Source organism: Notothenia rossii, assembly GCF_949606895.1.
Source record: "Notothenia rossii genome assembly, chromosome: 9".
NCBI classification, from domain to species: Eukaryota; Metazoa; Chordata; class Actinopteri; order Perciformes; family Nototheniidae; genus Notothenia; species Notothenia rossii.
This window is the reverse complement of record NC_136907.1, coordinates 50,890,321-50,905,400: the sequence shown is the minus strand read 5'-3', so window position 1 is coordinate 50,905,400 and position 15,080 is coordinate 50,890,321. Positions and strand designations below refer to the sequence as shown.

General features: G+C 48.0%; 2 protein-coding genes across 3 annotated transcripts; one reads left to right on the top strand and one right to left on the bottom strand.

Annotated features, from left to right (window-relative positions):
* Nucleotides 1-712: 712 nt before the first annotated feature.
* On the top strand, nt 713-3,551 carry ahsg2 (alpha-2-HS-glycoprotein 2). Of its 2 annotated transcripts, XM_079650920.1 has the most exons (8): nt 713-1,001; nt 1,716-1,826; nt 1,963-2,044; nt 2,148-2,305; nt 2,406-2,501; nt 2,608-2,679; nt 2,791-2,826; nt 2,869-3,551. In XM_079650920.1, exons 1-8 carry the CDS (start codon nt 810-812, stop codon nt 3,364-3,366), a joined length of 1,245 nt encoding a protein of 414 aa, XP_079507046.1. In that variant the 5' UTR covers nt 713-809; the 3' UTR covers nt 3,367-3,551. The 2 variants fall into 2 exon arrangements, with proteins under 2 accessions (XP_079507046.1, XP_079507045.1); XM_079650919.1 differs by having other exon boundaries at nt 2,791-3,551.
* A 1,204-nt stretch (nt 3,552-4,755) lies between these two features.
* LOC307020822 (uncharacterized protein) lies at nt 4,756-14,004 on the bottom strand. The gene is made up of 7 exons (XM_079652405.1): nt 13,693-14,004; nt 13,398-13,547; nt 13,187-13,308; nt 12,949-13,114; nt 11,834-11,949; nt 4,925-11,759; nt 4,756-4,839 (listed from the first exon to the last, which is right to left on the bottom strand). The coding sequence occupies exons 1-7, from the start codon at nt 13,946-13,948 to the stop codon at nt 4,781-4,783; spliced, it is 7,704 nt and encodes a 2,567-aa protein (XP_079508531.1). The 5' UTR covers nt 13,949-14,004; the 3' UTR covers nt 4,756-4,780.
* Between the last annotated feature and the right edge of the window lie 1,076 nt (nt 14,005-15,080).

Here is a 15,080-nt window from a genome sequence, read left to right as displayed (position 1 = left end):
GGGCCGTGCCAGCAGCCATTTCTATGTAATACACTGACTATGGGTACCTCACACAACCCCATTCCAAAACATCCAAACTATCCCTTCAATGTATGAGCCCAAAGTCCAAGGCGTGCACAGGATGTGGACGAGTACATCCTTTGCACAGCTACATCCGATTATCTGTAGGTTTTGACCCCGATTCAGCTCCCTAAAAGCGGATCTTTTTACTGGTAATACTTTAATCATTATTTCCGATAAGTAGCCTGTTCCTGACCTGGAGTGTAGACCCCTTGTGCAAACGGTGAAACACAGAGCAAATATGTGGGTGTAGCAGTGAGTGTCCCTCAACTATGTCCCTCTTGTTGGCAAATATCCTCTTCACTGAAGTGTCATTGAACAAGTCATTGGGTCCTTGCTGTCTACTGGTTACACAATACGGGTGTTTGTCTGAACATGAATCTCTTCACACATTATTATTTCATTCTTGAAACATTGGTGTTGAATCTGCCCAGCCTAATGGAAATCCAAGATAGTGTGCGATATTTCTACATATCTCGCCATAGTGAACCGTGAAGGACTTGAACTCAGACATGCTCGTCCCCGGCAGACTTTGGCAGCTTCCATTTGTTTTGGCACCAATCCTAAAACAGAGGACGATCCACATGTGACGTAGGAGTCAGGGGGAAAGATCATGGGGTTTAACTTGGCTGAGTTTTCTGATTTAAGTACAGGATATATACTCTGCAGGCTACATGAGCTTCTCCTCTCCTTCTAACCCTCATCTGCACCACTGCTCTGATACTTCTTGATTGCATCTATCGAATAAAATGAATACCCTGGGTGTCACTTTGCTCGTGGGGCTACTGTTAGGGGTTTGGGCTCATATAGAGCGACCTCAGTGTGACTCCCCTGAGGCAGAGGAGGCTGCTCTGGCGGCTCAGGATTACCTCAACGCCCAGCACACTCATGGCTACAAGTATGCACTGAACAGAATCGAGGACATCAAGGTTTACACTAAGGTAAGTCAGCAGGTGGAGATCGTGCGCAAGTCAGGAAACTTAGGCCGTTTCTCAATGTCGAGTAAACCTGCTCCAGAGCCACTATTTCAAGTATACTATGTCATCGAGTGGCGCCAAAGGACTGTTTAAATGCATGTTAAAAGCCCAGCATTCGGCGCCACTCTATGACGTAGAATACTTGAAATAGTGGCTCTGCAGTAGGTATACTCGACATTGAGAAACGGTCTTAAAGTGTGTGTAAGTCAGCATGTTTAGAGTCGCATTAGTCAGGAGGTGTAAAGTGTTTTTAAATCAGCGGGTTTAGAGTAAGTCAGCAGGTGTAATTTTTGTGTAAATCAGCAGGTGTAGTTTGTTTATATATCAGCAGGTGCAAAAATATCCATACAGATAGTTTCTCTTTTTCCTCTGCTGTTATTCAACTTTAAAGCAAGAACTCATGACATAAATGTCCTGCATTACAGGATCACATCATTTTGAAGATTAAACTGTGATATGATGAATGTATATCTTTTTATGAACATAAAAAATATTTCAAAAAAGGGAAAGACAATGTCCTATAAAAATATGCTATGCATAAAAAAGTGTAGTAAAATGTCATTGGAAAGTGCATAATATAGATAAAGTAAAACATTCATGGTGAGTATACCTTTAACAATTGCACGTATCAGAACCCTTTAATTAAAGTAATTAATATTAGTTTTTTTCCTTCCAAAGCCTGATGGAGACAACACATATAAGTTGGATATTGAACTGCTGGAGACAGACTGTCATGTCCTGGATCCCACACCTCTTGCAAACTGCACCGTGAGGCCTAAAAGAATGACGGTGAGGCATTACTACACAGAAGCTTTCCTATTGGAGCTAAATGAATTAAACCAAATGTCATGGTTATGATAATATAAGGCTGTGAATTAATGATAGCGTGTTCTGCCAGGTAGACTGATTCTTTGTCTCTTACCAGGCAGTAGAAGGAGACTGTGATGTGCTGCTGAAGAGGATTGGCGGAGTGATGACTGTCACAGCATTCCAGTGTAAAACAGAAGGTAAAACATTTCTTGGTCAACAATATGACACCCACATACATTCTGAAGACGCCCAAACATGTAACCCATACAAAGAAAAACCTTTCTTTAATGACATATACAGTAGAATCTACAGAGGACTTGTGCTTGGGCTGTTATACCCTCCTTCCCCTAAACGACACTACTGCACTGAACTTTGTCCACACCTCTCTGGCAACCTTCAACAACATGAACGAAAATGTCAAGTACGCTGTTATGGAGGTTGGAAGGATGTCATCACAGGTGGGTCCAATCATGTTAAGTTATTTCCCCCCCCCTTAAGATTTAATGGATGTTAAATATGCTTATCAGTCTGTTAATACTTCTCAATACCTTGTTTAAGGTGGTGTCTGGGGGGCCAATGTATTTGGCAGAATATGTTGTAGTTGAAGCTAACTGCACTGATGACCCATGCGTTCCCCAAAATGAGACCATGGCTGTAAGTAAATAAATAATAGAACTCTTAGAACTCTGGTTACTAAGGCATCTCTCAAAACAGCTTGAAATTAACACAATTCAGTTAAAGATTTTATTTTTTCCACCAGGCACGTGGTTTTTGTACCGCCAGAGGTTCTGGCATTGATCACTTAGTGGACTGCAAGATGTTTCCAACTATGGTAATATACTGTATTTAAGTTCTCCAATTTATTATTTATATCCAAAACTGTACTTAACAGTAAAAAAAGTTTTTTTGTACTAAGCTTATATTGATTGAAACACTTTTTCAGATGCCTATTATAGATGCCAACAGCACTGTAGCTGCATATGCCAACAGCACTGCAGCTGCCAACAGCACTGCAGCTGCAGATGCCAACAGCACTGCAGCTGCCAACAGCACTGCAGCTGCAGATGCCAACAGCACTGCATTTGCAGATGCCAACAGCACTGCATTTGCAGATACCAACAGCACTGCATTTGCAGATACCAACAGCACTGCAGCTGCATCTCCTGCCATGCCACCGATGGTCCACATACACACAGGCAGCCTGTCACCCAAGCTTGGTCTGAGGTACCACAAACTGACTACTCTCCATGACCCTGAGCCAAGTGGCTTCCTGTCCTCAGAATCTGCAGAGTCATCCGAAGTTGTACCTGTAGCCCCGGCAGTGGTTGATGCTGCTGCACCTGCGGCTGATCCCGCTGTCGATGCTGCTCCAGTTGCTGACGCTGGATCGGACTCAGATTCCTCAAACAGTGCTGAGGTCCCTGTTGTGAAAATAGATGTACCTGTCGCAGCTGCCCCCGCAGTGGTTGACCCCATTGTTGTTGTTCCTGTGTGCCCAGGAAGGAAAATATTCTTTTAAGAGTTAAGGTCCTACAGACTCTGTACTTGCTTCTTTCAGCTACACTGGCACTAAAATAATGTATGACTAATGTGGTTACGAAGAATAATCCATTATAGAGTGAAACTAATTCATTGTAAAATGTGCCTAAAATCAAATGTATACATACTTGTATTGGCTGCTGAATAAAAATGTCGCAAGTCAAATTTTGTGTTCTATTTGGTCACCAGTCATCCTTTAAAGGTAGGTCATTTTGGAGAAACCAGCTCGAGTGAACAAAAATTTAAAATACACAGCCGGAAAATATCTGCCACTTCTTTACAGAGCCCCTCCTCCAACACAAACGAACGCGCACATGAGCAATGAGGGCACGAGATAAGTTTGTGCACAGATGGAAGGCTGACAGGCAGGTAGCAGGCCATCCAGTTATTTTAGCCGGTCCGGCTAAAATGATTGGTTGTGCTTTTTACAGTACTACGGCTTCCACAGATGGCATTTTTTAATGGATTGTTTGTCAAGCACTTGATATTCGTTGCCATCGGGATGTTAAGAGCATTCCATGGAATATAACAAGTGTATCTTGAGCCGGTTTCTCAAACTTACCTACCCCACCTTTAAATGTACTGAAACATTTCTGCTGTACTACCTTTCCTAGAAGCATTCAGTAGTATACCCAAGGCCATTGACATGTTCGATAAGGACACACTGATATCCCGTCATGCCACATATTTAAAGGTGATTGTGAAACAAATGGCTGTTTGCCAAGTGTGTTGACTAATTCCAATGACACCCCTGTGAACCCATTGACATTTCCCAATAAACAACATTTTGAAATTGGCCTGTTCAACATTCAGTTCATTACATCCAATGTCTAGACAGGTTTTTAAACACAAATATGTTTCACTGGTAGTTCACTGGTTAGAATGACTGTAAAAATTGTAGTTGCAAATCTACATTTTAAAAATATATATTCACACGATCAAAAGAGGAAACTTCCACTTTAAAATATTTTATGTTTCATAAAGACACCCAACTGTTACACCTTGGCACAAAAGTTTAGTGTTCTACTTCAGGGTCAATATTGTCGAATGGGGCAATTATAGTAAGTCTGTTTGCATGAATGGGTCAATTTTCAGGAAATACCAGTTCATGGCAAGACAAAAATAAGTAAGACAAATAAGTTCAAGGGCAATGCACCTTTTGATTCTGAATAGCAGCAAGTTACAGGGGAAAGCCGTCCACTTGAAACCTTGCAAATATAAAGGGTGTCAGTGATTGTCAATGCAACTGCAAAAGGAGCCGAGTACAATATTCTGCTTTCCTCCGTACTCACATTTTGCAAGACAATGACCAAAACAAGACAATTTGGAATTCCACAAGCGTAACAGGAAAAATAAAAAGCCTTAGGTATTCCATTTCAACTTTTTATTCACATTTAAGGACTCATTTCTGTTTCCTTTTTCATACCCCATCTCTGAAGCAGTTGGCTCAGTCCTGCAAGAGAGGCACACATTAGTCCAAGTCACTGTAACAAAACATTAAACGCATTCACCATTTAGAGTGAAAAACAATAGTTTACCTTTTGGATTATCATCAGACTCCCTTCCTGGTGGGCCATGCTGTAGAAGCACATAACTCTTTGGTTCAGAATAGTGCACAGTCTGCTCATGTTCATTTGCTTTCTTTGAGGCAGTCACATATGGCTGTGAGGCGTTGCCAGAGGCCCTTGATTTGTCATCGGTATGCATTTGAGCATCTTGAAGCATGTAGTACGGGACCAGAAGACGATCAGGTTCAGGACCTTTAGATAGACTGGCATTTTTGTTGGATGGCTGTAGTTCCTTGGCCGGAAGCACATTTCCCCGCTTGGCTTTATGCTGCAGTTGTAGGTATTGGCCAATATGGGACATGAAATTAGGCCCTGATGGATAACTCATGCCCCTGGGTGATAATTGGCCCTTTTGGGCCTGTATGTTATATGGCTCATTTTGCAGCACTGGTTCAATACCTGGAGCCTGTGGTCTAGAAGGCACATTGTATTTAAATGGCAATTGGCCTTGTGGTAAATATTGCAAATTAGGATAAGTTAATCCTGGTACACTATAAGGATAAACTGACCATTCAGGTTTTGTTGGGTTGATTAAATCATGATTTGCAGCAGGAATGCCATCTAGTGGTTGGACATTTGGTTGCTTTTCATGTCGAGATGGAAGGGACTGAGGAATAGGTGAAGATGTTGTTGTGGTAGGTTGCATTGATGTTTCAGTTGGCTTTGAGGCAAATTCCAAGCCCTTGCCAAAACCAGAATATGCCATTGAAGGAAGGAAAGGCAGTCCTGACTGGAATGAAGGTGACTCTGGAATGCCAAGTCTAGAAGGGACTATTTGATGGAGATGTTGATGAAAAGCAATTTGAGGACAGCAATTAGAAATCCCAGATGGGCAGAACTGAGGACAGTACATTGGTGGCATGTATGGAATGCCTATTGAGTGAGCTGTGACCTGTTGTGGTTGCTGCAAGGTGGTAGCAGGGGGTAAAGTTACAAGTTGTGAATATATGGGTTGTAGATGTGGTTGTTTAGGAGCATCCGTTGCCTTTTCAGGCTGTGGGGCAGTAGTTTGCTGTTCAGGCTCTGGCTGAGGGACGTAGGGGAATGGGTAGAAGGGCTGCTGTACTGGGCCCTGTGGGGCGTCAGGCTGTGGAGGTTCGGGAGCGGAAGTTGGCTTTTCAGGCTTTGGCTGAGGGTAGTGGGGGAGGGGGTGGAAGGGCTGCTGTACTGGGCCCTGTGGGGCGTCAGGCTGTGGAGGTTCGGGAGCGGAAGTTGGCTTTTCAGGCTTTGGCTGAGGGTAGTGGGGGAGGGGGTGGAAGGGCTGCTGTACTGGGCCCTGTGGGGCATCAGGCTGTGGAGGTTTGGGAGCAGCAGTTGGCTTTTCAGGCACTGGGTGAGGGTAGTGGCGGAGGGGGTGGAAGGGCTGCTGTACTGGGCCCTGTGGGGCGTCAGGCTGGGGAGGTTTGGGGGCTGCAGTTGGCTGGTTAGGTGCTGGCTGAGGATAGTAGGGGAAGGGGTAGAAGAGCTGCTGTACTGGGCCCTGTGTGGCATCAGGCTGTGGAGGTTTGGGAGGAGCAGTTGGCTTTTCAGGCTCTGGCTGAGGGTAGTTGGGAAAGGGGTGGATGGACTGCTTTACTGGGCCCTGTGGGTCATCAGGCTGTGGAGGTTTGGGAGCAGCAGTTGGCTTTTCAGGCACTGGGTGAGGGTAGTGGGGGAGGGGGTGGAAGGGCTGCTGTACTGGGCCCTGTGAGGTGTCAGGCTGGGGAGGTTTGGGGGCTGCAGTTGGCTGGTTAGGTGATGGCTGAGGGTAGTAGGGGAAGGGGTAGAAGGGCTGCTGTACTGGAACCTGTGGGGCGTCAGGCTGTGGAGGTTTGGGAGCAGCAGTTGGCTGTTCAGTCTCTGGCTGAGGGTAGTGGGGGAGTGGGTGGAAGGGCTGCTGTACTGGGCCCTGTGGGGCATCAGGCTGTGGAGGTTTGGGGGGAGCAGCAGTTGGATGTTCAGTCTCTGGCTGAGGGTAGTGGGGGAGCGGGTGGAAGGGCTGCTGTACTGGGCCCTGTGGGGCATCAGGCTGTGGAGGTTTGGGAGCAACAGTTGGCTTTTCAGGCACTGGGTGAGGGTAGTGGGGGAGGGGGTGGGAGGGCTGCTGTACTGGGCCCTGTGGGGTGTCAGGCTGGGGAGGTTTGGGGGCTGCAGTTGGCTGGTTAGGTGATGGCTGAGGGTAGTAGGGGAAGGGGTAGAATGGCTGCTGTACTGGAACCTGTGGGGCGTCAGGCTGTGGAGGTTTGGGAGCAGCAGTTGACTGTTCAGTCTCTGGCTGAGGGTAGTGGGGGAAGGGGTGGAAGGGCTGCTGTACTGGGCCCTGTGGGGCATCAGGCTGGGGAGGTTTGGGGGCTGCAGTTGGCTGGTTAGGTGCTGGCTGAGGGTAGTGGGGGAAGGGGTAGAAGGGCTGCTGTACTGGGCCCTGTGGGGCATCAGGCTGTGGAGGTTTGGGAGCAGTAGTTGGCTGTTCAGTCTCTGGCTGAGGGTAGTGGGGGAGGGGGTGGAAGGGCTGCTGTACTGGGCCCTGTGGGGCATCAGGCTGGGGAGGTTTGGGGGCTGCAGTTGGCTGGTTAGGTGCTGGCTGAGGGTAGTGGGGGAGGGGGTGGAAGGGCTGCTGTACTGGGCCCTGTGGGGCGTCAGGCTGTGGAGGTTTGGGAGCAGCAGTTGGCTTTTCAGGCTCTGGCTGAGGGTAGTTGGGAAAGGGGTAGATGGGCTGCTTTACTGGGCCCTGTGGGGCATCAGGCTGTGGAGGTTTGGGAGCAGCAGTTGGCTTTTCAGGTACTGGCAGAGGGTAGTGGGGGAGGGGGTGGAAGGGCTGCTGTACTGGGCCCTGTGGGGTGTCAGGCTGGGGAGGTTTGGGGGCTGCAGTTGGCTGGTTAGGTACTAGCTGAGGGTAGTAGGGGAAGGGGTAGAAGGGCTGCTGTACAGGGCCCTGTGGGGCATCAGGCTGTGGAGGTTTGGGAGCAGAAGTTGGCTTTTCATGTTGAGATGGAAGGGACTGAGGTATAGGTGAAGATGTTGTTGTGGTAGGTTGCATTGATGTTTCAGTTGGCTTTGGGGCAAATCCCAAGCCCTTTCCAAAACCAGAATATGCCATTGAAGGAAGGAAAGATAGTCCTGAATGGAATGAAGGTGAATCTGGAATGCCAAGTCCAGCAGGGACTATTTGATGGAGATGTTGATGAAAAGCAATTTGAGGACAGCAATTAGAAATCCCAGATGGGCAGAACTGAGGACAGTACATTGGTGGCATGTATGGAATGCCTATTGAGTGAGCTGTGACCTGTTGTGGTTGCTGCAAGGTGGTAGCAGGGGGTAAAGTTACAAGTTGTGAATATATGGGTTGTAGCTGTGGTTGTTTAGGAGCATCCGTTGCCTTTTCAGGCTGTGGGGCAGTAGTTTGCTGTTCAGGCTCTGGCTGAGGGTAGTGGGGGAAGGGGTGCTGTACTGGGCCCTGTGGGGCATCAGGCTGTGGAGGTTTGGGAGCAGCAGTTGGCTGTTCAGTCTCTGGCTGAGGGTAGTGGGGGAAGGGGAAGAAGGGGAAGAAGGGCTGCTGTACTGGGCCCTGTGGGGCGTCAGGTTGTGGAGGTTTGGGAGCAGCAGTTGGCTGTTCAGTCTCTGGCTGAGGGTAGTAGGGGAAGGGGAAGAAGGGCTGCTGTACTGGGCCCTCTGGGGCATCAGGCTGTGGAGGTTTTGGAGTGGAAGTTGGCCTTTCAGGCACTGTTTGAGGGTACTGTACTGGGCCCTGTGGGGCGTCAGGCTGTGGAGGTTTGGGAGCAGCAGTTGGCTGTTCAGTCTCTTGCTGAGGGTAGTAGGGGAAGGGGAAGAAGGGCTGCTGTACTGGGCCCTCTGGGGCATCAGGCTGTGGAGGTTTGGGAGCAGCAGTTGGCTGTTCAGTCTCTTGCTGAGGGTAGTAGGGGAAGGGGAAGAAGGGCTGCTGTACTGGGCCCTCTGGGGCATCAGGCTGTGGAGGTTTTGGAGTGGAAGTTGGCCTTTCAGCTACTGGCTGAGGGTACTGTACTGGGCCCTGTGGGGCATCAGGCTTTGGAGGTTTGGGGGCTGCAGTTGGCTGGTTAGGTGCTGGCTGAGGGTCGTAGGGGAAGGGGTAGAAGGGGTAGAAGGGCTGCTGTACTGGGCCCTGTGGGGCATCAGGCTGTGGAGGTTTGGGCGCAGCAGTTGGCTGTTCAGTCTCTTGCTGAGGGTAGTAGGGGAAGGGGAAGAAGGGCTGCTGTACTGGGCCCTGTGGGGCATCAGGCTGTGGAGGTTTGGGAGCAGCAGTTGGCTGTTCAGTCTCTTGCTGAGGGTAGTAGGGGAAGGGGAAGAAGGGCTGCTGTACTGGGCCCTCTGGGGCATCAGGCTGTGGAGGTTTTGGAGTGGAAGTTGGCCTTTCAGCTACTGGCTGAGGGTACTGTACTGGGCCCTGTGGGGCATCAGGCTTTGGAGGTTTGGGGGCTGCAGTTGGCTGGTTAGGTGCTGGCTGAGGGTCGTAGGGGAAGGGGTAGAAGGGGTAGAAGGGCTGCTGTACTGGGCCCTGTGGGGAGTCAGGCTGTGGAGGTTTGGGAGCAGCAGTTGGCTGTTCAGTCTCTGGCTGAGGGTAGTGGGGGAAGGGGAAGAAGGGGAAGAAGGGCTGCTGTACTGGGCCCTGTGGGGCGTCAGGCTGTGGAGGTTTTGGAGTGGAAGTTGGCCTTTCAGCTACTGGCTGAGGGTACTGTACTGGGCCCTGTGGGGGGTCAGGCTTTGGAGGTTTGGGGGCTGCAGTTGGCTGGTTAGGTGCTGGCTGAGGGTCGTAGGGGAAGGGGTAGAAGGGCTGCTGTACTGGGCCCTGTGGGGCATCAGGCTGTGGCAGTTTGGGAGCAGCAGTTGCCTGTTCAGTCTCTGGCTGAGGGTAGTAGGGGAAGGGGAAGAAGGGCTGCTGTACTGGGCCCTGTGGGGAGTCAGGCTGTGGAGGTTTGGGAGCAGCAGTTGGCTGTTCAGTCTCTGGATGAGGGTAGTGGGGGAAGGGGAAGAAGGGCTGCTGTACTGGGCCCTGTGGGGCGTCAGGCTGTGGAGGTTTGGGAGTGGAAGTTGGCTTTTCAGGCACTGGCTGAGGGTACTGTACTGGGCCCTGCGGGGCATCAGGCTGTGGAGGTTTGGGAGCAGCAGTTGGCTGTTCAGTCTCTGGCTGAGGGTAGTGGGGGAAGGGGAAGAAGGGCTGCTGTACTGAGCCCTGTGGGGAGTCAGGCTGTGGAGGTTTGGGAGCAGCAGTTGGCTGTTCAGTCTCTGGCTGAGGGTAGTAGGGGAAGGGGAAGAAGGGCTGCTGTACTGGGCCCTGTGGGGCGTCAGGCTGTGGAGGTTTGGGGGCTGCAGTTGGCTGGTTAGGTGCTGGCTGAGGGTCGTAGGGGAAGGGGTAGAAGGGCTGCTGTACTGGGCCCTGTGGGGCATCAGGCTGTGGAGGTTTGGGAGCAGCAGTTGGCTGTTCAGTCTCTGGCTGAGGGTAGTGGGGGAAGGGGAAGAAGGGCTGCTGTACTGGGCCCTGTGGGGCGTCAGGCTTTGGAGGTTTGGGGGCTGCAGCTGGCTGGTTAGGTGCTGGCTGAGGGTAGTAGGGGAAGGGGAAGAAGGGCTGCTGTACTGGGCCCTGTGGGGCGTCAGGCTGTGGAGGTTTGGGAGTGGAAGTTGGCTTTTCAGGCACTGGCTGAGGGTACTGTACTGGGCCCTGTGGGGTGTCAGGCTGTGGAGGTTTGGGAGCAGCAGTTGGCTGTTCAGTCTCTGACTGAGGGTAGTGGGGGAAGGGGAAGAAGGGCTGCTGTACTGGTTCCTGTGGGGCGTCAGGCTGTGGGGGTTTGGGAGCAGCAGTTGGCTGTTCAGTCTCTGGCTGAGGGTAGTGGGGGAAGGGGAAGAAGGGCTGCTGTACTGGGCCCTGTGGGGAGTCAGGCTGTGGAGGTTTGGGAGCAGCAGTTGGCTGTTCAGTCTCTGGCTGAGGGTAGTGGGGGAAGGGGAAGAAGGGCTGCTGTACTGGGCCCTGTGGGGAGTCAGGCTGTGGAGGTTTGGGAGCAGCAGTTGGCTGTTCAGTCTCTGGCTGAGGGTAGTGGGGGAAGGGGAAGAAGGGCTGCTGTACTGGGCCCTGTGGGGCGTCAGGCTGTGGAGGTTTGGGAGCAGTAGTTGGCTGTTCAGTCTCTGGCTGAGGGTAGTGGGGGAAGGGGAAGAAGGGCTGCTGTACTGGGCCCTGTGGGGCGTCAGGCTGTGGAGGTTTGGGGGCTGCAGTTGGCTGGTTAGGTGCTGCCTGAGGGTAGTAGGGCTGCTGTACTGGTTCCTGTGGGGCGTCAGGCTGTGGAGGTTTGGGAGCGGAAGTTGGCTTTTCAGGCACTGGCTGAGGGTAGTGGGGGAAGGGGAATAAGGGCTGCTGTACTGGGCCCTGAGGAGTGTCAGGCTGGGGAGGTATGGGAGGTGCAGTTGGCTTTTCAGACACTGAAGTAATGGTTGGTGCTTCAGGTTGTGGGACTGTGGTGGACTTTTCAGGTTGTGGCTGAGGATAGTAGGGGAAGGAGGGGTAGAAAGGCTGTTGTACTTGTCCTTGAGGGTTGTCAGGCTGTGGAGACCTCAGAGTAATAGTTGGCTTCTCAGGCTCTGGCTGGCTTGCAGATGGTGCTATAAAAGGGGTTGATTTTTGGGATGGGTATACAGTAGTGGGAGCTTTTGTGTCCTGAGTTGCAGGTTGAAGCAACTTGGGTTCTTTGATATCCTCTGACCCTTGATATGGTTTCCCAGGAAACTTTGAAACAGCTGACAATGATGGACAGGAGATTTTAGTTTCTCCCTCACCAGCCAATTCAAGGGTGTACATGCCATCCTGAAACAAGAAGATCAATTGGTTATCCAAATTTTTTTGAAGGATATCAAATAAAAATAAATACTCTCCCATACCTTGATGCCCAGACAGGGTGCATAGCGAACAGAGACTACTGCCCCTTCAGGATGCAAGACTACACTGAACCCACATCTGGCTGATGCCTTCATCAATGGCTCCCAGTTACCATCCACTGAAAGGTAATAAGTTATACTTTAAAAAAACACATCTAGTCAAAGGGCAGACATCTTTGTCACGTAAAGTTCAATTCCATTGCTGTAATACCAGTACTATTTTGAGATTAGAGGCTTAACAAATGTGACCCTTTAAAAATGTGTATTTGAAAACAGCTCAACTGTTGTCCAATTTGAGTCCCATCACTTAAGGCTAAAAGACAGACCAAGTGTTAAATTGAGAAATGTGGTTTAATACTTCAAATTGACAAAGATAAAAAAAGATGAGCAATGTAGACAAGGCTTTGGGGGAAACCAGCAATACAACCTAAAGGGTGCCAAAACTGCGAGGGGGACCCAAGTTCCCATCAGCAAAAACACACAGGTTTGCTATCCTGGCTCCAAAATGGTGGAATGAGCTCCCCATTGAAATCAGGACAGCAGAAAGCTCACACATCTTCCGGCGCAAACTGAAAACTCATCTCTTTCGACTCCAATTCGAGCGATAGAATTACTAACAAAGCACTTAAATACTAATAAAGGACTGGCTTATCTAAAGCCAGTTGAGTAGCACTTGAAATGTTTTAGCTCTATGAAACCTGATGTACTTATATGATTCTGTTTTCTTCAAGTTTGTATCTTGTCGAATGCACTTATTGTAAGTCGCTTTGGATAAAAGAGTCAGCTAAATGCAATGTAATGTAAAATAGATTCCAAATACCAGGCCACTAGTGGACATTACGCATGACAGAGGTAATGATCTAATAGAATGCATACTGAATTATAGTTAGTGTAAGTATATCACAGACTGCCAGGAGAAGTTAAACTGGAGTGTGCCATGTGTAGAGTTTACTCAATGCAGACATGGAATAGCATAAAGAACACAGATGTCCCCTAAATAACGACTGCAATGATGCACTATACATAGGCCCTAACAATCAAATGTATATAGGCATCCATTAATATTTATCTTCAACATTAAGATACAAAATATCAAAAAGAAAAAGGAAACCACTTACAATTTACTTCAATTTTAGAAACAGGGACTATCCAACTCGTTTTCACGATCATACCCTGATCATGGCAGGTGACCATCGGAGGGTCAGGTGATGACTGCTTCATCATAGGGCATGACATCCTCACTGGTAACCCATACCAACGCAATGGGAGAACGTAGCAGTCCTCCTAAAACCAGAAAGCAAATGTTGCATGTGTACATGGTTCAAATGTGCATTTCTTCAAGATTAAGTATCTCACCTCAACAGCGACAAAGCAACCATCGTAAGGGGCAACTAAGACCAAATCTCTCCGTGTTGATCTGATGGTGTAACCGCAGCTTTGTGGCAATTTTGACAAAGGCAGTGGAGACAAGCCGCTTCCTGACAATACATTTGACAGGAGATTTTAAAAGTATTGTGTACAGTACAAGTAATGGCTGTATATGAATAAATCCACAAGTTAAACATACCCCTGTCCACAAAGAAGAGAGATCCAGGGGTAGAAGCAGCATCTTGGACTTCAAGCCTCATGGAGTTGCCTGTACATTCAACCTTTGGTTCCATTTTGAGAAGACGTTCCACTGCCTCACTGTTTGGCTTTGAATAGCCTTCATCCGAAGCTTTGAAAAGTAAGGTTTGCACAGTTATTCAAATGTACACAAATACAAGTAAAAAATAAAAGCATTGGACTTAGTCTTAAAAGACTTGACATGATTAACAACTCTTGTAGTCACTTGCAGGACTGTAAGTATTACAGCTACATACCCATGTCATCTTGGTAATCTGCATCAACATCCAGAAGGTTCTTTGTGGTTCCTTGCTGAGAATGTAGCCCTATTAAGAGTCTTCCATGGTGCTGTTCACTTCCTTTAACTTGCCCATTGCTACTTGTAGAGTTTCTTCTTAGTGTATCCAAGGCTCTAGGCTTTGTCAGTCTTGTGCAATGGCTAAATGAACTAGCAACCAGTAAAACTCCTAAACATAGTAAAATCCTACTGTCCCCGCTGTCTCGACACGTCATTGGAACACAGGAAAATGCACTGCACACCGGCAGTGTGCTGTAGCAGTGTGCCCTCTCTCCTCTGCAGGCAGTTTTTTAACATAGCTGGTCCTGATTAGGACTGATTACACCTGACCACAGCAGGTGCTGCCAATCCAGCAATTAAGGGCAGGCGTTCATTTGTGTCTCTGAACACCCTACTGACATGTAGTCTTTGGCAGTGGAGGAATAACAAAGATACACATTAAATTGTTCTTCTTTTGACACTTATTGGACATCCATGTTTTTTAGCCTTGTTTATCACATTTGTCTTGATTTATTTTAGATTTCTGATTTCAGATTAAGCCAATATCTGTTTAGCTTTTCCTTGAGATTGTGGCTGTCACTACTCGCAATAATTTGTCATAGCAAACCAAAAAGTAGCTTACATGTTATCGTGTGGGTTTGAAGATTTTACTTGGTGTGACTAGAACAAGCAGATTCAGAATATATATTATAGTGTGAGATAATAAAATGGACTCTTTGTCTACTCTGTACTGTATGTGTCCACTGATAAACTTCTAGCAGAAATACTATGGTTTGAAAATACTCCAATTTATAACTTTTACTCCATAGAAGTAACATTTATGAATTAAGTAGAAGTATTATTATCAAAATATACTTCAATGATCCAAAGTAAAAGTACTCAGTATGCACATCGACTCTTTTTTCACAGTATTATTCTGTTTTATCACCAAAGGGATACATTTTAATGTTGTAGTTTGTAAATGTTGAGACCATTTTAGTTACTTTTTAGAGGAAGGGTAGATTAGTAGTACAGTACTGCATATCATCATATCAGCATATCCTATCATGTACAAAGTACATAATAAATATGAATGTAGAGGAGTACAAATAAAATGTGTGCCTCCAAAATGTAGAGGAGTAGAAGCATATGTAGCATACAATGGAAATAAAGTAAAGCATTTCTAAATAGTACTTGAGTAAATGTACTTAGCTACACTCCACCATTGCTGCTCACTCTGAAATGTGTATATCTGAGGATGCAGGGTAGTTTAGTGTTTCTATTAGGACCAACTGAGGCCTGTTGTCCATTTCGAGTTGGCCCTCAGCAAATTCAAAAAGGATTATGGAAAATAGCCCACACATGAAA

Bases quoted from the DNA above. Each gene is read 5' to 3' on its own strand.
- ahsg2 (XM_079650919.1), top strand. From the start codon at position 810: ATGAATACCCTGGGTGTCACTTTGCTCGTGGGGCTACTGTTAGGGGTT. The intron at 1,002-1,715 runs GTAAGTCAGCAG...TTCCTTCCAAAG, and splicing joins ACATCAAGGTTTACACTAAG to CCTGATGGAGACAACACATA. The intron at 2,502-2,607 runs GTAAGTAAATAA...TTTTTCCACCAG, and splicing joins CCCAAAATGAGACCATGGCT to GCACGTGGTTTTTGTACCGC.
- LOC307020822 (XM_079652405.1), bottom strand. From the start codon at position 13,948: ATGACGTGTCGAGACAGCGGGGACAGTAGGATTTTACTATGTTTAGGA. The intron at 13,548-13,692 runs GTATGTAGCTGT...TACTTTTCAAAG, and splicing joins AGATTACCAAGATGACATGG to CTTCGGATGAAGGCTATTCA. The intron at 13,115-13,186 runs GTGAGATACTTA...TTCTGGTTTTAG, and splicing joins GTTGCTTTGTCGCTGTTGAG to GAGGACTGCTACGTTCTCCC.